This window comes from Myotis lucifugus, unplaced genomic scaffold (assembly GCF_000147115.1).
Source record: "Myotis lucifugus unplaced genomic scaffold, Myoluc2.0 scaffold_337, whole genome shotgun sequence".
NCBI classification, from domain to species: domain Eukaryota; kingdom Metazoa; phylum Chordata; class Mammalia; order Chiroptera; family Vespertilionidae; genus Myotis; species Myotis lucifugus.
In genome coordinates this window covers 324,256-348,040 of record NW_005871385.1, presented here as the reverse complement: position 1 = coordinate 348,040, position 23,785 = coordinate 324,256, and the positions used below count along the sequence as shown (strand labels likewise).

Genomic DNA, 23,785 nt, shown 5'->3' with positions numbered 1-23,785 from the left:
CTGGTTTTTTGATAATACATTAATGAAATTGTTTTATACTATCATTAATTTACTTCCTAGTGAGGAAAGTTAGAAGAGAGGTGAACCATTACATTCAAATTATGACTGAGTCCATAGGGGAGGTAAAAGTAGAATTCAACTACCAACATAGACAAAGATGAGTTCTTTCCCTGATTCACTGAGTCTATAAAAGGTGTCCTGTGTGTTGATCCATGAGAAAGTTGCCTCTGTACTCCAAATCTGTGAAGAATTTGCATTTTGGTTGCAAGTGACAGAACCCAACAAAAAATGGGATTTTTTGGCTCACATAATGAAATTACAGGTAGGCAGCTGTAGAGTTGGCCTCAAGATCCATTGGGTCAACTGATGGAAGCATGTCATCTCTCTCATTCTCTATTCTCTATTCTCTCTCTCTCTCTCTCTCTCTCTCTCTCTCTCTCTCATATCCACTAAAATTTCATATTTCCTCTTCTGCTTCTTTGGGAATTCATTCCTATTTCAGATAACTGTAAAGGCTTAAGAAACTCATACAGATTAGAAGAAACTTATGAAATACATTAATATGTAGACCCTGTTTGGATCCTAATTTTTAAAGCTAACTATAAAAAAATTAAGACAGTTGGGGAAATGTATAACTGATTACATATTTAGTGACAACAAAAAATTTTTGTTAAATTTTTAAGAGTCATAATGGTATTACAGTTATGTGCTTTTATAAGTCCTTATCTTTTAAGAGTTGTACTGAAACATTTATAAATGGGATGATATGATGTTTGGAGCTTTGCTTCTAAGTAATCCAATATTGAGTAGGGGAAGGCAGTAAGTGGAATTATATAGATGAAACCAAGTTGCCCATGAGTTGAAATTGTTGAAGCTAGATGATGGGTAAAAGTGGTTCATTGTGTTATTCTCTATACTTGTATATGTTTATAATTTCCCAAATGAAAAGCTTTTTTAAAAAAGTGAATCCAGGCCAAATGTAGCCTTAGAAACCCATGAGTGTCTTTATGTTGAGATTGTTTTCCAATAAGTAGACCATCCCTCTCCGATGTGTCTGTTCTGAGCACCCTAAAAGTTCCAGCTTGTTCTGAGGGAGTTCCGCTCAGTGTAGACATCAGAACAGTGCCTTCCCTGGAAGAAACTCAGAAGCTCCACTAGGTACAGATTTGCCAAGAAGGTGACTTTTATGCTATTTGTAAGAATGCTATGGTTGCTGTGGGGTATTTGGTGGGGAGCGCCCATCCTTTATAGCCCAGCAAAATACAATTAGATATGACTCTATTCTTAGACCCGTGTGAGCTGCAGACTGCTGACCAGGGTTTGGATAGCCTAGTGCAAAAGCAGAAATTAAAGTTTTCAGGGATTTGCACTCTTTATGGTTGCCTACATGAATATAATTAGGATACTATAATAGTTTAGATTTGAATGCTAAAAGTTGCAATAGGGATTTGATATTTCTCTTTAAGTCTTGAGTCCCAATGTGGTAAAATATAGGTATATATCTTAATTTGTCATCACTAAGCCTTTCTGTACATAGAACTTTAGCAACTTTTAGCTGGACCTTTTTTTATAGAACCTATAAATTTATCCCCAAATCTCTATCATCTGTTTATGAACTGAGAAAGATGCTGTATTATAGTATTGATGGTTTACAGCCTTCAGTGAACTATTCTGACTCAGATCTCAAGTCTGAAACACACATATTTACTAGAAAAGTCCTTGGCAGGAGAAATATTCTGAATGTGTACTTAGAGTAGCCAAAAAAACAAAAACAAAAAAAACAAAAACAAAAAAACCCAACAATAGACATAAGATTTTTGCAATGCCATCTGGTGGATGTTACTAAGTCATATCCACGTTCACATTTCCTTCCTTCCTCCCTCAGTCTCTTTGTCTTCAATGCTTGGCTTTCTGCAAGGAGAAGATAATTTGCTGTAAATGCTGACTCTCAAGCTTAGGGGTTGGGTAACAAACTCTTGTAAATGTCAGTGTTATTCTGCTTGCTATTGGAAATAAAGCAAATGCAAGTTGAATTGAGCAATGGATGGCAGCCTTCCCTTCCCTGGGTTAACTCCAGCTGGAACTCCTCTGGTGGGAATTCACTAATGATTTCTTTACCATGTGATTAATGACAGGAGGATGCTGTGGAAATACGTCCGGTGCCAGAATGCCCTAAGGAACATCTGGGCAACAGAATATGGGTCAAGTTGCTGACCCTAAAGTAAGTATGAGCAATGGGTAACTACACTGAGGTTTATATTGCCTCTTAGATGCAAACTGTGTCTTTAACCTCAGAGCTTGAATTAGGGAGCATCTCCCAACATATATAACAGTGGGCAGCTCTGAGGTCATGGAAAGAGCAGAGTCTGGAGTCAGCTGGATTTTAATTCTATTCCTACCAAGCCTTTGCCAGTCTTTCTTCTACAACGGGGAAGGCACACACGAGGGTCAGGCACGTAGGGAGATGGAGTGAGATGGCCTACGTTAAACAACAGTGAGAGCCACTGGTGTGCTGGGCTCAGCTCTGACTCATGACAGTGGATCATGCTCTTCTCTTCCCAGCTCTTTACTCAGTGAAGTCACATTGGTGGCTTGATATTGGCCTTGGTGGAAATATTGGCATCAAAACCAGGAAATGCTACAAATTAAAACCTTTTTTTTTTCAGAGACATGTTTTTTAAACATTTGCCAGCATACCTCTGTTGAAACACAATGATAAATGCAACTAAAACCCAGTTTCAGTGCACTGAACAAACAGCTCGATGCAACTTAATTTCTGTTTTGACAGTTGGGGGGAAAAGTCACTAGAAACTACACTTCACAGTTTTCATCAAGAGAAATCCAAGTGACTCAATTTGTTTTTTTGTTTGTTTAATAATGCACGTCTATCTTAGTGGCCATGTTTTCCCACCTGTGAGAACAGCTGTCGTTTATTGGAAAGTTCTAGCCGGCTTGGTGATAAGCATCATAGGAGAGAATTCCTTCCGTCCTAAACGGCTTAGTCACTGCATCTGAAGTGCATCCTGGCATCCTGTGGGGGTGGGCGAGAGCCTCAGACAATAGGGCGGACTTCCTGAACGATGCAGAGGGGAACGGAACAGCCACTTCCACTCGGTCCTCCCGCTGAAAGACTAGGAGGCTCCCCCCTCCGGTCCGCCTGCCAGGGCTAGAGCGTGCCTTTCTGGACCCCTTCCCTGGTGGAATTGGCTAGGGTGGGGAGGGGGCTACAACATCAAGGAGACATGCCCAAGAGGGTGAGCAGTCATGCTGACTGGGTTCAAGGAGGGGAACTGGGAGGCTATGCATTAGAGTTAGGAGTTTGTGACAGGTGGGAACTTTGAGACTATCTGGTCTAACAACTTCATTTTCAAGAAAAGACTCAAAGTCCCAGAGAAGTTCTCAAGGCTGAAACAAAGCCTTGCATCCAGTATCCAGATGCTCTAGTTGCAAACTTGGTGCTGCTTAAGGGGTCCATCAACTGATTTTAAGAGATGGGTGACCCTCCTAATAGGATATAATAGAATATGCTCATGTAATTTGCCTAGGTAGAGCATTTACAACTTAATATTTTCAAAAGGGACTGTGATTTGAAGAAATTGACGAACTAATTCTCTAAAGTAGCAGCTTACAAAGAGGAAAGAGAGGTGCACAAGCACCCCAGGGGGCTCCCAAGACAATCCACTGGAGTGCGGAAAGCAAGTGCTCTAATACTGTGATTTATTTTGAATGATTTAGTTCAGCCTTTAAAATGTCTTGATTATGTATGTTTTATAATGTATTTAATATTTTAATATGCAAGTACAAAATTAATACACATATATAGAGGTTATGTGATTTATTTTTTTATTATACAAGTAAACAATGAAGTAACTTGGAGACAGTTGCTTTATAGTAGATGCAGCAAATAGATGCCCACATGATGAATCCAGACTGCAGACATGCTTTGTTTGAATTGTGTGGTATTTAAAAAGGAAATGAGAAAAATCTTAAGAAGTCAGAAAGTTACGCAGAAAAACCTGGATTTTCAGCTTCAGGCACTTTCAGAAAATTTGCAATTATCTAAGTTAAATCCATACAGATTTTCTCTCTTGCTCTCACAGGTTTGAGATAGAAATTGAGCCTCTGTTTGCCAGCATTGCTCTCTACGATGTTAAAGAAAGGAAAAAGGTAAGGAATTGAAAATAATAGCCCATCCCTGAGGGCACACATATTGTTGATGGGTCTTTGGGCTCACATGTTTAAATCTCACTTCTATTCAGCAAACACACATCAGATTTGAAAGCAAACGACCTTTGATAGACCCAGTTCTGTTGCCTTTGCAGTTTCTGAAGGGGTGATCAGGGAATGTTAGTCATTTATATTCTTTGAAGAATATTTAAGGGAAAGCCTGCTGGAGGTTGGCCAGAGGATGGCTGGAGGCCTGGTTTGGTAGTGGGTGCTAGGTCAGCAGTGGTCTGAGCCCCTCAGCCATTCAGGACCCTAAGCTGTCCGTGGCTCCTCCATCTTCAATATGTGTTCTCCCAAAGTCATTTTTGTCACTGCCACTGCACCTCCCGAAAAAGGGGAAAGATGGGTGAAAGCGGCCTGGAGGTTTGACGCATCACTTGAGCACACAATTCACTACTAACTGCCATGGAAGAGGGGAAATGTAGTCTTTGCCTGGGCAGCCAGTTCTCAGCTATCACTCTATTAGTGACGAAGGGGAGACCCAGCCACACAGTGGTCCTAAGTAACACTACACTGTGAGCCAAGGAGTCATGCTCTTGCTCAAAATCTTTAAGGGATCCTCACTACCTGTAACATTAAAAAACAAATTCTATAGGCTGGCCGGATTGGCACAGTTGATTAAGAGTTGTCCTGTGAGCCCTAACCAGTTTGGCTCAGTGGATAGAGCGTCAGCCTGTGGACTGAAAGGTCCCAGGTTCGATTCTGGTCAAGGGCATGTGCCTTGGTTGTGGGCACATCCCTAGTCGGGGGTGTGCAGGAGGCAGCTGATCGATGTTTCTCTCTCATCGATATTTCTAACTCTCTATCCCTTTCCCTTCCTCTCTGTAAAAAAATCAATAAAATATTTAAAAAAAAAGAGTTGTCCTGTGAACAGAAAGGTTGTGGGTTTGATCCCTGATCAGGGAGCTTACGAAAGGCAGCCAATCAATGTTTCTCTCTCACTCGCTCTCTCCCTTTCTCTAAGCATGTCTTCAGGTGAGGATTAAAAAATAATAATAAATAAACAATTTTTAAAAATTTATAAAACTCTTTAGCTTCCATGCCTGGCTTTCTCCATATGGCTCTCATTTATTCTTTCCCTCTTAGCCTGCCTATGCAGTCAAGCTGGACTACTCTCTGTGAAGTGAATTCACTCCAGGTTTTCTGGCCTCTGAGCGATTCCTGTGCTGTACTCTCCCCTGGCACTCGGTCACCCTCCAGCTCTGCTGGCAGGATCTTCTTCCAAGGCCCATCTGTCTCACTCTAATAGAAGCATCCTGTTCACCCCAGTGGATGGGATCCCTCACCCTTATAACTCCAACAGTGCTCTTTGTATGAATGTGGTCACTTAATATTTTGCTCTTCCTGTATTAGTTACATATTTAACTTATCCCTCATTTTTTAATTTAAGCTAATTGAGGGCAGAGGCAGTGTCCTGCTCTTATTCAGGGCAGTACAGAGCACATCACATCACTGCTATTCAGAAATTATTGGTGGTTTAAGAAAAATTTAAATGTCTCCTGGAACATCTCTCAAACGACTCCAAAATACCTAGAGATTGTGACAAAATATAGGGTGTCCCCCCAAAAACGTATACACACGCTTTGAATAATATGAAGGCAGTGCTTATTAAAATACACTTCATTTTCGCCTTATCCGGTTTGGCTCAGTGGATAGAGCATCGGCCTGCAGGGTCCCGGGTTCGATTCTAGTCAAGGGAATGTACCTCAGTTGCAGGCTCCTCCCCGACCTGGCCCCTGATCAGGGCTCGTGCAAGAGGCAACCAATCGATGTGTTTCTCTCACATTGATATTTCTCTGTCTTTCCCTCTCTTCCTCTCTAAAAATGAATGGAAAAATATCCTTGGGTGAGGATTAAAAATAAATACATAAACAAACAAATAAAATACATTTCATTTTAAAAATTGAGCTATCAGCTGTTAAAGTGTGTATACATTTTTGGGGGACACCCTGTATGTAGCAGATTTCCCAACAGCCACTAGTTATGAACTATGTCTATAATTATATTTACTCTTCTGGAGAAATTTCTTTGTGGTTTTTCATTCCTTTTTAACATGCTTAGACCATGAGAGCAACAAGTCTAACTTATTTTCCATTTTTCTACTCATTTACAGATCTCAGAAAATTTTCACTGTGACCTGAACTCTGACCAGTTCAAAGGATTTCTCCGTGCCCACACGCCCTCTGTTGCCCCATCGAGTCAGGCGAGATCTGCGGTGTTCTCCGTCACCTATCCATCCTCAGACATCTACCTAGTAGTCAAGGTAGTTACACACAACCTGATTTGCTCATTCTGATGTTCCCAGTTTTGCATTAGACTCAGTGCATGTGTCAGGTAAGAGAGGTGTCAGAACGTATCTCTATGTCTTCTGTGAGATTCACTTTGTTTCCTTCTCAACTGATCCCTTTTCCTTGACAAGCAAATTCTGTGTTGAATACTAGAACAACTATGGGTTTGAAAGTCATACCGTCCTCGTTGTGAATCCTGGCTTTGCATCCTAGTTATTACATGACTTTTGGGGCAATTGCCTAACCTTTCTGAGACTTAATTTGCTCACCTGTAAAATGGGGCTAATAACACCACTTTCAATGGGTAGTTGTGATTACAAAATAAAGCCTGCCACATTAAAGACACCTTTCCTCCTAACCAAGGAAAGCACCCTCAGCTATTCCGTCTGGGAGGCTGCTGCTATCTCAGGCAGAGTTTCCTAATGATGTTCATGTTTTTCTAGAGGCCCATAGTTAAATGACCGCAAGTGCAGGCTCTGACAGTTTGAGGTATGGGCTATATTTTGCAAGTTTAATTCTCTCTTTTTATCACCATCTCACAGCATAAGTACTATGTCTGGTGGGGCAATTATATGTAAAAGAACCTTTCATTCTAGGCTGTACTCTTTGCTGGTATAAGAAAACCAGAGACTTTCTCTACACACCTAAATGACTGGTTGGAAATTAGCAACAAACATTGAGTATTTTACCTACCTTAAGTAAAATAATTCATTTAATTGATTCTTTACTGAAAAATTGTATTAAAAAATAAAAGAATTAGTGATTTGATTTCATGTACACCCAGATGTCCAAGTTTGATGCTTGTAATCTCGTGAGTTCCCCATGATCCCATGGGAGTGGGATAAAGATTTCAAAGAATTTAGGTGGCTTGAAAGACACTTAACAAGTGGCATATGTCTTTCCATTCTAGCTTCCTTTCCTCCATTTCACCAGACTCTGAAAGGCTTCTATAGCTTGAAGGGAACTTATTTAAGTTCATGGAAACTATAATTAAAATTCTGTCACTACAAAGACATATCTTTTGTTGTCAAACTTTAGTGTGTGTCCTTTATCTTGCAGTAATACTTAGACACATAGGAAAATTAGCTTACAGCTCACTCTAGAAGCCCTGTAGTTAAATTCAGAATTCTCTCCCAGTCTGGGAAACCAACGCTAGTTCTATAAAGCCAAATTTTACTTCACTTCTCAGAGGATGACTTTATTTTGGTTAATCCATAATCATGTGCTAAATATCAGCAGTTACCTATGGACTACTACTACTAAATATATCCAAAAGTCTTCAAATGTATTAATGCATTCATTTGGCAATAACAAACTTTCTCTTAAATGTCTGGATTTAGTTAAAGAACTTAAATCTATTCATATAGTCCCTGGTTTGCTTCTGACCTGTTTTTCTTTTCTGAATGCCATCCTGTAGCTTCCTCCTCTCTACATATATAGTGAATGGTGTTGTAACATTGATCACATCTATCCACACAGTTGCCATTCAATAAAGAGAACCTTTTTTCTTTTCTTGTCAGGCTGAGCATCAGGATATTAACTGTATTTTAACAGGATATTAGCTGTATTTAGAGTTACCTAGTTTAGTATTGTATAGGATATTGTTGTAAGGGGTTATTTCAGGCTTAAAGGTTTTATTTCTTAACTGGAGGTTGGAGAGTAAGGATGAGTGAATCTGGTGTAAAAATTTAAAAATACACATGGAAGCCATTGCACCAGCCCCTCCTGAGTAGAGCAGAGGGTAGCCTTTTACCTTCAAAAATGTTCCAGGTAATGCTGGTATGTGACTTTCCCCTACCTACCATAGTTATGAGGACTCACTCATTTCTTTCACCCATAAATCACGAAGGACCATATAGTGGGCTCCCATAGCAGCCTGCAGCTCCTTCTCACCAAGTAGCTGGAGTTGTCCTTGTCCAGCTTGGTGAAGGGAGTGGTATCTGCTGATCTGGTTGAATCTGAATGTTCCCATGTCCAGATTCTGGAGCTCCCTCTCCCGTGGGTTCCACGCGGTACTAATGCGTGAACCCATGTATCCCATTCCTCACCTCAGAGTCCTCATGAAAGAGTTCTTTATTTCTGTTCAAAGTCTATTTTTATCCATTGACTTCATGGAAAAACTAGCTTCCTTCCAGTTTTCTCTGCAAGCTCCCATGAGCTTCAGGAGCCTGGTGACCAGATGTATTGTATTCACCCCCTTACCTCCCCAGCAGCCACCACAGGGAAGGTACCCAACAAATGCTTTTAGAGTTAATGAATAAGCAAATGATGGCTGACTAACAGGAATGCCAGCCTCCAGCTCGAGTGTTATGTGTCTGTGTTCTCAACCTGGGGTATCGTGGGGATCAGCCTGTCTTCATCCTCTGGCAATGGGAGGGATTTGAGACTTCTTTTGTGAGAAGACAGACTTCTTGCTTACAGTGTCCCTGAGATGGATGTCCATTGAGCAGTCCCATGTCACTAGGGTATTTCTGGTTTAAACGAGGGCATTTCTGCACCTCACTGATAATACCTATTAAGAATGTGTGCCTATTGGAATATGTTAACCCGCATATCTTCAAGAATCCTCTCGACTAATGATACAGACTAAATCACTTGCTTTTCTCCTCAACATCTGAGTTAAATTAAATTTTCTTTGAACAGAGGGTTAGGGAGTTACAGTTTTCTCCTCTTCCGTCTCCTAAATATGCTGCTCAAACTTATGGTCAGCCAGATCCTTTACCTGAAGCAAAATCGAAGGAGATATTGGACAGTAGTGGCATTCCCATATTACCAGCGGCGGCATTCCCATATTACCAGCCAGTTAGCAAAGTGGAAAGCTGCGCTATCTCACTGCTTTTGGTTCCTGTCCAAGTCCGTTAAAGCTAGAGAAGCAGCCCTAATAGGCAATACAAGGGAGACAATTACAGATAATTTATTCTGTTCATTTATTCATTTTGTGGAAGGTTTGAGTCCCCAACCTGACTTTTACAGAGGTCATATCTCTTTTTTACATTGTAAGCAATAATAAAGAAAATGAGCTTTTCACTTCCTACATATGTCTCATGGGTTTTGTTTTATAAAATAACTTTTATTGCATTTTTTATTGTAGGCATAATACATGTTTATTGTTTAAAAGTAGCAAATACACATAAGCAATAGGAATAAAATCAACACAGCACATAATCCCATCATACAAAGATAACTATTAACATTTGCTGTGTATCTGCTATCATTTTTTCAATATGCCTTTATGAAGTTTTTACAAAAACTATACAGTACTTTTTACACTCATTTTTAAATCAAAAAACATAATCCCAGACATATTCCCGTATCATTAAATATTGTCACAAAATCTAATTTTGATGGTTGCATAGATTCCATTATGTGCATGTGATTTATGTGCATTATTTTCCTGTTATTTTTGTTGGTAGATTGAAAAAGTCCTTCAACAGGGAGAGATTGGAGACTGTGCGGAACCCTACATGGTTATCAAAGAAAGTGATGGTGGAAAGGTATGATATTTTGAATACTGCTAAATGGTAACATCTTAGAATAAGGAAATATTTCCACAGAAGTGTTCCACAATATAGTTAATAGGGTTTAGTCTTTCATATGTTTTCATATGAGATCCTAATAAATTATATATAAACCAAAGAAGGAAGAGAAATTGGTCATTGATGGTAACTTTTTGAAAGAAATAAGCTATTAAACTCAACAAATGATGATATGTACACGAATGTCTAATTCTAAAATGAAACTAGGGCAAAGCCGCGGCCTGTTACCTTGGTTCTGAGGCTCTGACCCAGCTGTGGGGGGAGGGCCACCGACCCCATGGAACCAAGCAGTGCCAGAGCGCCCTGGCTTATCTCCACAGCATGGGCGCCAGCCTTTCAGGCGTGGATGTTTGGAAATTGGCTGCGGTTGCTGCACATCATATATTCACTAGCACAACCCCGGTACTGAGCCCATGGAGAGGACATCTTTCCTCAGCACCCAGCAAGATTTTGAAAGCGTGGCCTTTCTGGACTAACACTTGCCTAATCAGCATCACTTAAAAATTTCAAATAAGATGTATTGGACTTAGGACATTTATTTTATTTTTTTCCCCATCGCCATTTATCCCCTCTATGCCCTCTTCCACCTCTACCTACCCCTACCCCCTGCAATCATCACACTGTTGTCCATGTCCATGTCTCTCTCTTTTTTTCTCTTTTTAAAAAAATCTTTTCACTTGAAGACATTTTTTAAAAAATCTACCTTTTATTCTGAATTTAGAAAGAACTCCTTGGAAGTATTGTCAACCTAATAAGGAAATTATTAAGAACCTTTATAGATCTTTCTGGAGTTTTCTAAGGCAACTTTTGAAGAAACAGGCTCTCTTGAGAGCTTGGTAGATGATATATAAAACTTTTTATCCCAAGATGCTCTCTGCAAATTCAAGTCAAGTTACTAGCCCCTAAAACTGACACTTGTGGATTAGTTTGTATAGTAAGCCTTGGACTTTTTTTTTTTTTTTTTTTAAGCTGGTGTATTAAATAGTTGAATGTAGCCTTTTTGTAAACGTCTCCTTTTCTAATCTGTATTTCTGGCCTTCGTTGAGTGTGTCCCTTTGCTGCCTACTCACTCGTTTTAATCAGTAGGGTAGGGATTTTGGAGATGCCTGTCCTATCCATGGCAGGGCAACTGACTGGGTGCTGGTGCCCTATTGTTTGTCCCTGCTTGTCTCTTTCCATTTTCCTCTAGAGTAAAGACAAGATTGAAAAACTGAAACTTCAAGCTGAATCTTTCTGCCAGCGTTTGGGGAAATACCGGATGCCCTTTGCCTGGGCTCCTATAAGCTTAGCAAGCTTCTTCAATGTCTCCACCCTGGAGAGGGAAGTGACCGATGCAGAGTCCGTGGTTGGTAAGATTTTCAGCTGCCGTGGGAAGAGGTGGGCTCCCCAATGCACCAACTCTGAGGTCAACTGCTTATTAGTGGGGGCTTGGGGTACAGTAAGGTGTGGGAAATGGGAAAGAAGAAGGAGATTAATAGACTGAAACACTCTTATGGCTTGATTACAAACGCATGATTGTAATAGAGAACGATTCCCCAAAATTATCATGAATGTTTGTGGAATTTAAATATACTCTTATAGTAAGATTTTTTGTTAGAATTTTCTGGACAGTTTGACACATTAAAAACTTAATTTTAAGAAGCTACTTCCTCTTAAAATTATTGAAAATAACAAGAAAATATAATAACTATCTATAGTGTGTTAAATAAAGGAACCATGATTGGTTCCAAAACACAAGAGCTAAAGTCATGGAGGTTGAAAAGCAAAACTTAGGTTTCTCAGCAAAATTTCCAGCCCCTGAAAGTTTCTTTTGCCAACAGCAATGAAAAAGTGGATGCCAATAGAATATCTAGTTACTGTTCAATTTACTTAGCATGTTTCTTTTTCGTCGCCTCACCCTTGGTCTGAATCATTAATTTTTAAAACAGGTTGGATATGAAACTGTTCAAGAGGCTACAGAATTTTCAAGTAGACCCACCCCTACTTGTGGCAGAGTTTCTGTTTTCCTAAATGTCTTTGGATCCAGCAAATATTTAAGTCTAGAGTCACATTTCTCGTGACTTTTCTCTTGCATTCCTTAGCTCTGCCACTTCTGAAATGTTGCCTTTAGCAGAGGAGTGGAGGAAAGGGTACTTGGTTATTACTGCTGCTGTTCTGGAGTTATGGTTGCATAATTTCTGGTCAGAATTCCTGTATTATTTCTGATTTATCAATAACAAACCTCACTTTAGTGCATCTTGATCTTCACACCACAATGTTTTGGTTTTGGTTTTTGTTAATCCTCACCTGAGGATATTTTTTTTTCATTGATTTTTAGAGAGAGTGGGAGGGAGGAAGGGAGGGAGGGAGGGAGTGAGAAACATCTATGTGAGAGAGACACATTTATTGGTTGCCTCCCACATGCTAAGCCAGGGATCAAACCTGCAACCCAGGTACATGCCTTTTGACTGGGAATCGAATCCAAGACCCTTTAATATTCAGGCTGACCCTCTAACCACTTAGCAACACTGGGGAGGCCACAATGCTTTTTTTATTTTTTTTTATTTTTTTAAAAATATATTTTATTGATTTTTTACAGAGAGGAAGGGAGAGAGACAGAGAGTTAGAAACATCGATGAGAGAGAAACATCGATCAGCTGCCTCCTGCACATCTCCCACTGGGGATATGCCCGCAACGAAGGTACATGCCTTTTGACTGGGAATCGAATCCGAGACCCTTTGGTATTCAGGCTGACCCTCTAACCACTTAGCAACACTGGGGAGGCCACAATGCTTTTTTTAATGCCAACCTCTATGTAGACCTAGGCAGCCTTATTTGAAAGAGTTATGCATAGAACCTAGAGGACACCCTAAGTGAGGTGAACCCATAAATTCGGGCATAGGGCTTGCCGAGGCTTTCATAGTCTCTAGGTCAAGGATAAATTAACCTGACCACAGAGGCTGATTCTTGAGAAGCAACCAGAAGAGGCAATGTGGCAAGTGTAGATGGGCAGTGGTAGCAAGAAGTTCCAATTCAGCATCACGGCAAGAATTAAGGGTAAGGGAATCTTCAAAGACAGGGTTGGCCATTTTAGAGTTCTAAGCAATTTGACTATTCACGACAGAACCCCTGAGTGTTGCAGCAGAAAAGCAATAAAATTTTCACCTAAATGTCAAACGGGGATAAGAAACAACAAAGCAGAGTATTAGGGTCCCAGCCCAGGGCAGGGTGTGACTGGGTTCTAATCCCCATTAGGCAGGTCAGCAGAGAGCAGAAGAAAAATGGGATTCAGAATATACTCAGGCTGACCCTAGCATATTTGGGTCACATTCCCAAATGCCTTCAAGGGCATTTGAGTACATGCCTCTCCCAGTGGAATGAAAATGTAAAAATAAAACAAAAACAAACACTGTTGACTAAATAAAGCTTATCTGCAGACCCCGTTCTGGCTCCAGTTCTGGACTCTGCAGGGTGGCATCTGGCCTACCATCCACGTGGGCGGGCAGCTGCTCACGTCCTCTCAGCTCTGGTCAGAGGAGGATTAGGGGCTCCAAGAGGGGGGCTAAGAAAGGTAGGGGTCAGCGGAGGGACATTTTTATTCAAGACTAGAATGGCCACATTCAGTGTTCTTGTTCAGTGACTTTCCACATAGCTTATATACGGTAAAGTTAATAACTGCTGTGTCTTCAAACAGAAAGGCAAGCTTTAGAATGACAATTGTTTTCCATAAAGGAAGAAGCTCTGTGGGTGAGCGGAGAACCTTATCCCAATCTAGAAGGCTTTCGGAAAGAGCCCTCTCCTTGGAGGAAAATGGGGTCGGATCCAACTTCAAGACCACCAGCATGACCATTAACAGCTTCTTCAAGCAGGTATCTCTCCATGTTAGCGTGTTTAGGTTTGTCTCATAACGTTATGGGTTTTGGAGCCCAAAGTGGTCGTATATGTAATGAATAAGAGAACAAGTTAGTTAACCTCACCAAGCCTAAATCTCATTATCCACAGAACAAGGATGATGGGGCTTGCTTCATGTGGATTTTGGGGAGATTAAGTGACATGAGGCAGGTAAAACTCTGCTCAGAGTGCCTGGGATAGAGCAAGTGCTCATTGAGTGTTAGCTCTTTCCGTTGAGGGCTAACTGTCCTAATACAAACTGTCCTGCTGGAACCTCATGGTCAGTTCATTAGCAGGCTATGAGAGCTGTCTGGCGGAAGCATTGTTCCCCCTTGGTCTCGGGGTTTCCTGACCGGGCTGTTGTCCTTCTCACCACTGTTCCATGTGCACACTGCAGGGCTGCCCTACTTGCTCAGAGAAGGTGACCATTGCACATGGCGCTCTGCGTTGGCTCAGTGAACATTTCTTTAAAAAAGAAAAAATTTCCTAGAGTAGAATGATGGTTTCCAGGGTGAAGAGAGTTGTTTAAAGGGCACAGAGTTTCAGTTTTGCAATATGAAAGAGCCCTGGAGATCAGTTGCACAACAATGTAAATGTACTTAACACTAGGGAACTGAACACTCAGAATGGCTAAGATGGCAAATGTTATATTGTGTATTTTTACCACACAAAGAAAACCTTAGGCTTGGTTTGACTTTTAGAAAATTTCCATAGCTCAATCTTCATGGGGGCATTTCAAGGTGTTATGTTAATAATCTGAAATGCAGAAGGGATATTGAAGGGTCTGTGCACTGTACCCATAATAGCATGGGGCTGAAGGGGTTTCTATTCCAGATGTACTTCCAATTGTATTAACTTGGGGGGCAAAGTACTTAACTAAGTCTGAGTTTTCTCATCTGTACTTGGGAATAAGTTACACCTACCTACCTTACCAGGCTACCTTATCTTGCAAGGATTAGAGCTCTTGCCTGTGACTCCCTTGGTAAAGTACGTGTCCCATGTAGGCACATAGAGAACCGTATTGATGCTTAGCCTGCTTAGTCAAGACAAATATGAAAAAAGTGAGGACAGGGAAAAAATGGAAAGATGCTGTCGCCATCTTCAAATCTTTGAAGAAGGAAGTACACTTATTCTGTATTATTCCAGGAGTAAAACAAGCATCAGTGGCCTTAAGTTATAGGGTGGAGATGCTGTTGGCCTAGATTTCTAATGGTCAAATAGACTTCCTTAGAATGCATAGAAGCCCCATCCCCAGAAGGGTTAATGAGAGGCTGAGTGACAATAAGTCCAAGAGTAGTAGAGAAGAAATATTTGATAAGGGGCTGAACTAAATGACTTCACCATTGCCTATAATCTTAATTTCTAAGAATTAAATAAAATTTAAAGATAAAAATCTTCCCATAAATCATCGGTCCCTACCCCGGGAGTCAATGGTGCATCTGTACTAACCCTGACTTCTCTCTTGGCAGGAGGGAGATCGCCTTAGTGATGAAGACTTATTCAAGTTTTTAGCGGACTACAAAAGATCTTCTTCCTTACAGAGAAGAGTCAAGTCCATTCCAGGTGTGGATGGCTTGTCTTTATCCTCGTAAACTGTGCCAAAGCCATTTGTGATTAGACACATTATTTGTCTACTGCTGCAATTTATAAAATTATGTGTACCAAATGAGATGTGGGATTTTACACCAGGACTTGAGTCTGGATTGGTCTACTTTTTTGGAAACTCTATTAATATTTTCTATTCTATTAAATCATTGATTCTTTAAATAAACATACTTTTAGATCTGGTTTCTTAGACAATCAGATCATTGTTGGAATAAAAGAGTCTTTTTCATCTTCTACAATAGTATATGGAACTTTTAGTATACAAAGAAAAATGAAAGTAAGATGCTTTGATAGAAGGCGAGAACATCTTCCTTATCCTCAGCTTAATCGCTTCTGAGGCACTTCTGCAGCACCCTAAAGTACCAGAGATCCCAGTTCGAGAACCACCAGTGTTTACTTAAATATATACTATGATAGTGTGGTAGTTCTGGAAGGGACTTTAAAAATCCTCCAATCTATTTCTACTCATTCTACAATTTCTTGCTTTTTAATTTCTAGAAATAGAATCTCAAGAGTTATCATGACATGCTTTTTCTCCAGCTACAGGAAATTAGCTGGGAATTTCAGAACTCTCACACTCCCACAACTTCTTATTGTCATAAAAGAAATATGCTACAACAATTTTTCTCGATTCCTCTTAACATGACAGTATCTTTCTTAAAACACTCGTTTTCTTTCTTTAGGCTTGCTCAGACTGGAGATTTCTCAGGCTCCAGAGATAATCAATTGTTGTCTGACTCCTGAACTACTGCCAGTGAAACCCTTTTCTGAAAACCGGACACGTCCACACAAAGAGATTTTGGAATTTCCAATCCGGGAAGTGTATGTCCCTCATACTGTGTACAGGTGAGAAACAAAGGCTCTTGGCAAACCATTGAGCCCACATTTACAGTTTTGTTTGAACAATGCCTTCATCGTCCTTTGATCTACCTTCCTAGTTACTAAGTTTTGGAAAAAATGAAATATGTTTACAAAACTATAGATAATTGCTAGATCATGTTCTAAAAATTATTATCTAATTTTTTCAGTCATAATTGTAGTGGGCATATTCTTTCCAGAAATGAAAAATTCCTCACCATCATTACCTTGGTTTTCCTATGTGCAGAAGGATGTAGTAGGGAAAGAGCAATGTGACCAAAAAATGTTCTCAGTGTTTACTAGACAGGTTTTTACCTTGAAACCAGCTCTGTCCCATGGAATTTACGGCAATGACAAATGTTCTACATGTGTGCTGCCCAGTACAATCGCTACTAACCACATGTGGCTATTCAGCATTTGAAATGTGGCTAGGGCAGTGGACGAACTGAAATTTTCATTTTATTTAACTTTAATTAATTTGAATTTAAATTTGTAGCTGTAAGTGGTTGGTGGCCACCATATTGAACAGCATGGAGCTAGACAGTAGGGCTGCCTGGGTTTCTTGGAGGCTTGACTCGGGACTGGGCGGGAACTTGTCAACACACATTTGCCAAAGCCATTGCTGTTCACATTTTTAGTTTTTATTTTGAGAAGATGTTTTTAATGCGGAGAAGAATGCTGTAACAAGCACCTTTTCTCCACCATCTGGAAATGACATTGTGAGTGTGTGTGTGTGTGTGAAATCATACCGATTAAGTTGAAGTCTCCTCTAGTCACAGACTTCTACCTTGCTGCCCAAGCATCAATGATGAACTTATGTGTGTCTTTTCTTCCATTCTCTCCTGTTTCACACACATGTGTATGTGTGTGCGTGTGTACACACATATATATGTATGTATCTGTGAACAACAAGTAGTAGTATTTTTACATTCATTTTAAATGTCCATAAGTGGCTGCACACTCTATGTATTATACTGTACTTTTCATCCAACAGTATGATTTTTTTCTTTTTTGTTTAACTATTACTGTGGATTTTATTGATTCAGTGTGTTACACTCAAAGGATATTTTAATTAATTAGATTTTCACAAATTTAATGAAGGAGAATTACTTCACAGCTTGTATTTTAGAAATATTAATATTGATTTACATAGCACTTTGTCATCATTTTTAACTGCTGTATAGTATTCCTTTGTATAAAGAGGGATTATTTTTCCATTTCTTTTTTTTTAATTAATAGACATTTATGTTTTTTTCCAATTTGGGGTTCTTACACTGTGCAATGAGAAGTTTGTCTGGGTCTCTCTGTGCACATGTGTGAATGTTTTCCTAAGGAATATGCCTAAAAGTGAAATCACTGGGTCACAAGTGATATACATTTTAAGTTCTATCTATACTGCCACTTTTTTCCCCCAAAATTGTACCAGTTTGCAATCCTTTCCATAGAGTAAGAGAATTCTGATTCCCCCAGACCCTCACCTATACTGTCCAATATGACATGTGTATGTGGGACTGAATTCCAAGAACTTCAGAACTCACCTAACCCAAACACACCCACCCCGCATTTCCAGATGTACAAAAGTGAGACCCAGACAGGATAAATGAGCCTCAAAAACTACAGTGAAAAAAATCAAGCAACCATCCACACAATTAGAAATGGGCCTCTTCCTTTTCATGTTGGTGTGGTACACATGTCTTTCCCCATTTAATCCTTTCTGAAGCAGCTCTTCGTTTTCTAACTTCATTCCTTCCATATAAACTCAACCCAAGTCCCCCTCCTAGATAAATAAGCATTCCTAAGATGAAGTAGTTTCAGTTCTCCGTTCTGTTTAGGGAAATGAAGGCATGAAAATGTTTGCTTATGGATGTCGTGTTTGTATCTTTAGAAACCCTATCCTATGATTGGAAAAAAATGATTGTGGAATTGAAATAAACTTGCACCAAATGAATTCTATAGTTATTCAACTTCCCCTCAGCATTTAATTACCCATGGGAAGCACTTACAACTCTCTGTATTCCCTGCTGCAAACATTACCCTTAATTACATCACAGCGGGACTCAGAATGCATTAGTGTGCTGATGACTCAGAAATGTAGGCGTGCGAAGGAGAACAAGTCTGGAGGACTACTATGGACCCAACTTGGCTTCATGAGAAACGGACCCTGAGTGCAAAGTGAATATTCTTTAAGCTGTTCTATACACTATGGAAATGCAAGGCCACGCCATTAAAACCAGGTCGCTACCCTTGGGAATGATAGAAGAAAACACTTCCCTCCATTTTGCTCATAGTGCCTTTTCTTGGCTCCCAGCCCACCACTGTTTATACCTTGTTTAAGAAACAAGAGATGTAATAAACTTGGTTAAGAATTTTACTACGTGAAAACATCAAGGAATTTAGAGATCATCTTGTCTGATCTCCCGGGCTGCTGTTAAATTGTTAATAGTTCTTCTCCAGTCCTCACATGCTTTATAGTGGTTTTGTTTAGTTTGGTCTTGACAGTAACCAGTCCTGGACTAATTCTCCCCTTTTCTACACTTCCACTGCCATTTCACAAAATGGAATGGAAGACTCAAGTCGGGACTGAACGCCAGGTCAAATTGGTGGGGTGACTGATTTTGCCGTTGGTGACCTAATTTTCTCATTTCTGTCATTTATCCCTTCTTTTTGTTTCTTGTCATCTCCCTGTACCTCAAAAAACGTAGAACCTCATAGCTTTTCTACCCCCTCCTGCCTGAAAATCAAAGTCTGTATTCAAGCAAAGGTCTCCTAATTTATGTACATTATGGTATCAGTAAGAAGTATGGCCTAATGTCTTATCTCTCCCAAGACTATTTTTTCAGTAGAGACAACAGTTCCTATTTCAGTTAAAAAAGTTTTCTCTCAACTTAGTTGAATCCTGGATATCTTTCTAAGAATTTGTTAAATAGGGTAACTTTCCATGTTGACATTGCTATTCCCATGACTAATCCTGGTTACAGCTATGTCCCTTTAAGAAAATGAAACAAAAATTAAGATTTACAGAGCAGATAAATTCAGGGATAATTCTTTATAGAGGATTCTCCTAATGAATATAAACTATGATCTGACATAAAAATTTTGATCTATCCAGAACTTACGAAGAATATGTCTGTTAGTGCCCTAGCCAGATTTGGCTCAGTGGATAGAGTGTTGGCCTGCGGGCTAAAGGGTCTCAGGTTCAGTTCCTCTCAGGGCACATGCCCAGATTGCAGGCTTGATCTCCAGTAGGGGGCGTGCAGTAGGCAGCTGATCAATGATTCTTTCTCATCATGTTTCTATCTCTCTCTCCCTTCCTCTCTGAAATCAATAAAAATATTTTTAATATATATTTATTTTTAAAAAGAATATATCTATTGGGCGAAGGATTCAAATTTCAAATTTGTGTCCTTTTAACATAAATGGCAGAGCTCCCTTGGGTGGAGGGAACTATTACAGGTTCTAATGGCGGATGTTGTCTGGCCTTGAGTGTGAGTGGTGGCTAGAGTCACACATTACAGGATTCTAATATGGGTGAAGTTTCCATTGAACACCAATTGAATAGAACTCAGGTTACTCATATCTCTCTTAAAGGAGCAGCTGCCATGGAACTTTACATAAAACTGGCTTAGGCCTAACCGGTTTGGCTCAGTGGATAGAGCGTCGGCCTGCAGACTGAAGGGTCCCAGGTTCGATTCCGGTCAGGGGCATGTACTTGGTTGTGGGCACATCCCCAGTAGGGGGTGTGCAGGAGGCAGCTGATCGATGTTTCTCTCTCATCGATGTTTCTAACTCTCTGTCCCTCTCCTTTCCTCTCTGTAAAAAAATCAATAAAAAATATATTTAAAAAAAAACTGGCTTAGGATAGCCTGAAGTTGCCTTCCGGCCCTCAGTCTCCCCATTCTCCTACCTCTTCAGGTACCTCCTCTGATTGCCCTCCCCCTTCTGGTGCACTCAGTCAGGGTCACTGTGTTGTACCACAGAGGGCACCATTCATATCGTATTCTCTGTGGATGCTGTCCCTAGTGCCTCCACCTTATTCTTATTGCTTAAAGGAACAGTCATAGGAGAACTATGCTGGTCTCGGAAACATCCCATGAGCCCGCCAGGGTTGCTCACTGATAAAATGAACACCTTCTCTAAGGAGAGAGGTGAACTTCTAGAGCCAGAGTGCTGATCCCAGGAATAGCCAGCGTCTCCTAGACCAGTGCCATGTGCCACCTCTATGGGTTAGAGGTATGGAGCCCAACAAGTGTTCCCTGAAACAGACTCAGGCAAGATCTTTTGCAAAATCACAGAGGACAGCCATTCTGAAAGTGGAGAACAGCTGAAAAAATTGGGTTGATAAATAGGATTACCCAAATCTGAATTTAGCATTCTTTCTTCACACCCAGATTAAGAAAACACTACTTCTTAGCCCAGAAACACATTTGGACCAACTCCTGGCTTATTTTCCATGTGGCCCAGCAGCTGGTAATAGAGACGCCAGCTGCCTTCTGGTGGGAGCGAAATGAAAACAGCACGGGCTGGGGCCAAGGCCTAGTGCGACCTTGAAGGGTATTTTATCCTGTGGCCACGGGGGCATGTACAGAGATCACAGGCGCTGAAGTTGTAATGAGCTTGTTAAGCTCCTTGCCATCCCTTTAACTGGTGATTACATTAGGGAAGTCACATAAAGTGCGTTTTCATTTCTCATCCCGGCCCCCGAGAGCCTCTGAGGTCATTTTATCCAATTATCAGGCTGCTGCGGAGGACTGTGCTGGCCGAGAACAAGCCTATCAGTTAGAACACGATTTCTTTGATGGGTAATTAGCTGTTTCCAGGCCTCCTCCTATTCAGCCGAATGTTCTGCGACCAGAAGCCTACATTCCCAAAGCTTGCCTGATAACTGGTCTGAAAGGGAGGTGTCTCCATGTCACAGTGGAGTTTTGAGGAATACTACCAGCCTTGTACCCCATAGGGCCAAAAGGAATGGCGTGGGATAATTATGCAAGCCCATCTTGCATGCATGCCTGGAAGTTGTAATCGAGAGAATAGGACTTCTAAGGAAAGGAATGAACCAGAAATAATTCTGGATGAGGTGGCTAGGAAGGACTTGGGGCATAGAGAATGGAAGCTGTCCTTGAGAGGGATTTTATTTTGTCCAAGGAAATGGATTCCCAATCTGAGCCCAGTGGAGCTTCTCCCTGCTGTGGGTGACGGGGTGGGGAGAAGGTGGTTGTGCCTCAGTCTATTGTGGAGCTTTATAATAACACAAGTGTCCATCTTGGACACTTACCTGCCTGGAGACTCCCATTCAGGAGGTCTGGGGCAGGGCCTTGGGCCTCCTTTAAGAATCAAAGTTCCCCCTCCCTTTTATGGAGTTCCTCTCAATGAGTTCTTCAGTCTATGGCAGGGGTCCTCAAACTTTTTAAACAGGGGGCCAGTTCACTGTCCCTCAGACCGTTGGAGGGCCGGACTATAGTTTAAAAAGAAACTATGAACAAATTCCTATGCACACTGCACATATCTTATTTTGAAGTAAAAAAACAAAACGGGAACAAATACAATATTTGTATTTGCATGTGGCCCGCGGGCCGTAGTTTGAGGACCCCTGGTCTATGGAGTCACGCAAAGGTCCACAGTGACATCAGCTGCTGGAAACACTGCTCTGAAGCCGACTCGTTGGTTTTACTAAACTTAGCAAGCAAATGCTTGTGGGACACAAAGCTTATTGTGAACAAACACTTAATTTAAGAACAGCAGTGCAGCCCAGGCAAAATACAACCATTTGAATTAGCCAAGTAATGGAGACAAAGGCAAAGTGATTCCTGTTGCCTGAATTATCCAGATAATTAAGTCCCTGTACTTAACTTTGCTGTGGCAAGCTTGTCTCAATAAATCAGTAGCGCAATCCCCACGTACCTAATGTCCTGCTCCAAAACTTGGCCAACCTCCTTTTTTTCCTGAAAAAATGAAAAAATTCGGGAGAAGCCAGTTACCTAAAATTACTTAGCAACAATTGCAGGTTTTGCAAAGCTATCTTTTCAGCCACTTGAGGGCACAGTTCGCTCACTTTCTAGATTCAGCTGCAATTTGCTATCTTTCCTATTACAAAGGCAATTATTATGATTTTATTAAAGGAAAACACACATTTTACTTTTTGCCTTTGAAGTGTAGGAGCAAAAACAAAACAAAACAAACAAACAAACAAAATCACGGGAAAGTGTTCCAGTATTCCAAGAGATTGCTGTTGTCATTTTTTGCAAAGCATTTTATTTTGACCTGTCAGCTTCTGCCTTCATTCATTAGTAAGTCATGACCTTAGAAATCTGGAACTTTTTGGAAGATATAGTAGGGATACACATTGAGATCTATATACTGTGGTTAGAGAGAGAGAGTGAAATCTCATCTGTGAGAGGTGTTGTTCACTATACATATTTACACATTGACCGATCCTGACTCACATACAGAACTAAAAGAATGTGGGTGAGGCAGTAATGAAATCATGTTAAGGAGGTTCCATGTACATTAATGTCACTGACTCTACAAGTCACAACTCCACATTATACTCATTCATTTTGAGTCGACCATGCTTTTGTGTTACTGCCTATTAACAACTGTCCTAACAAAAAACCCTGCTCTGTCTATTTAATGATGGCAAATACGTTCTTCACAGAGCCCTTACAGAGAATTCAGCATGAAGGTTCACGAAACATCTTATTTTTTTTCATGTGTTTGGAGTATGAGGTTGGGGGCAGACGCAATAGAAATGGTGATGAACGTAAGGCAAATCTGGGCTTGCATTTGATTGCGATGAGGCATAGTTTGCCTAGATTAGAAGGAGCCTCCTAAAGTCCAAAAAAAGCCTTCTTTCTTTGATTTCTATGGTTTTGTTAGTTTTTTAATTATTATTTTAAAATTAGTTCTTTGAAGTGGCTTGTCTTCTGGCGAGATAGCCTTTGGGGAATTGTTCTCTCTTATTTCTTTTGTTATTGGGGTTGGGAGGGTAAAAATCTTTTCTACTTTTTAGCTTTTTCATCCTTAGTTTTGTCTTTCCTGTGTACTCTATTGGTGGCCCAAAGATCAGCATCCACCCACTCCTCCCAAGTGTTTGGCCATCTCTAAAGCAGAGGCATTTTAACAGCTCTCTGTTAATGGATGTCCTGTGGTTTCAAGGCCTCAGACAAGCTGCCCTTGACCCCTTTCAGCAGAAGTCAGAATGCTCTGGGTGAAATATTACATGCTGTGTCACCGCCACCAGCTTCCCAGGGAAAGAGTGGGTTTGGGTGGAGGCAATGCTGGCTAGCCCCGCAGCGCAAAGCAAAATAGAACTATGAGTAGGGAAGGACTGAGTTTTGACAATGTAACAAGATCATTTTTTAGAAACCATGGCTAACCAGTTGTATGTCATGAATTTTTTATCA

At 40.6% G+C, this 23,785-nt stretch overlaps 1 protein-coding gene across 4 annotated transcripts in view; it reads left to right on the top strand.

Annotated features, from left to right (window-relative positions):
• DOCK8 (dedicator of cytokinesis 8) overlaps window positions 1-23,785 on the top strand; it is a 146,553-nt gene that overhangs the window by 36,589 nt on the left and 86,179 nt on the right. For 2 of the 4 annotated variants that reach the window (XM_023764565.1, XM_023764566.1), the window contains exons 6-13: window positions 2,136-2,221; window positions 4,101-4,167; window positions 6,341-6,490; window positions 9,929-10,009; window positions 11,241-11,400; window positions 13,764-13,900; window positions 15,392-15,485; window positions 16,211-16,373. In XM_023764565.1, the coding sequence (XP_023620333.1) occupies window positions 2,136-2,221; window positions 4,101-4,167; window positions 6,341-6,490; window positions 9,929-10,009; window positions 11,241-11,400; window positions 13,764-13,900; window positions 15,392-15,485; window positions 16,211-16,373 (938 nt within the window). The remainder of the gene's footprint in view (window positions 1-2,135; window positions 2,222-4,100; window positions 4,168-6,340; window positions 6,491-9,928; window positions 10,010-11,240; window positions 11,401-13,763; window positions 13,901-15,391; window positions 15,486-16,210; window positions 16,374-23,785) is intronic. The other 2 variants (XM_023764568.1, XM_023764567.1) reach the window with 2 other exon arrangements.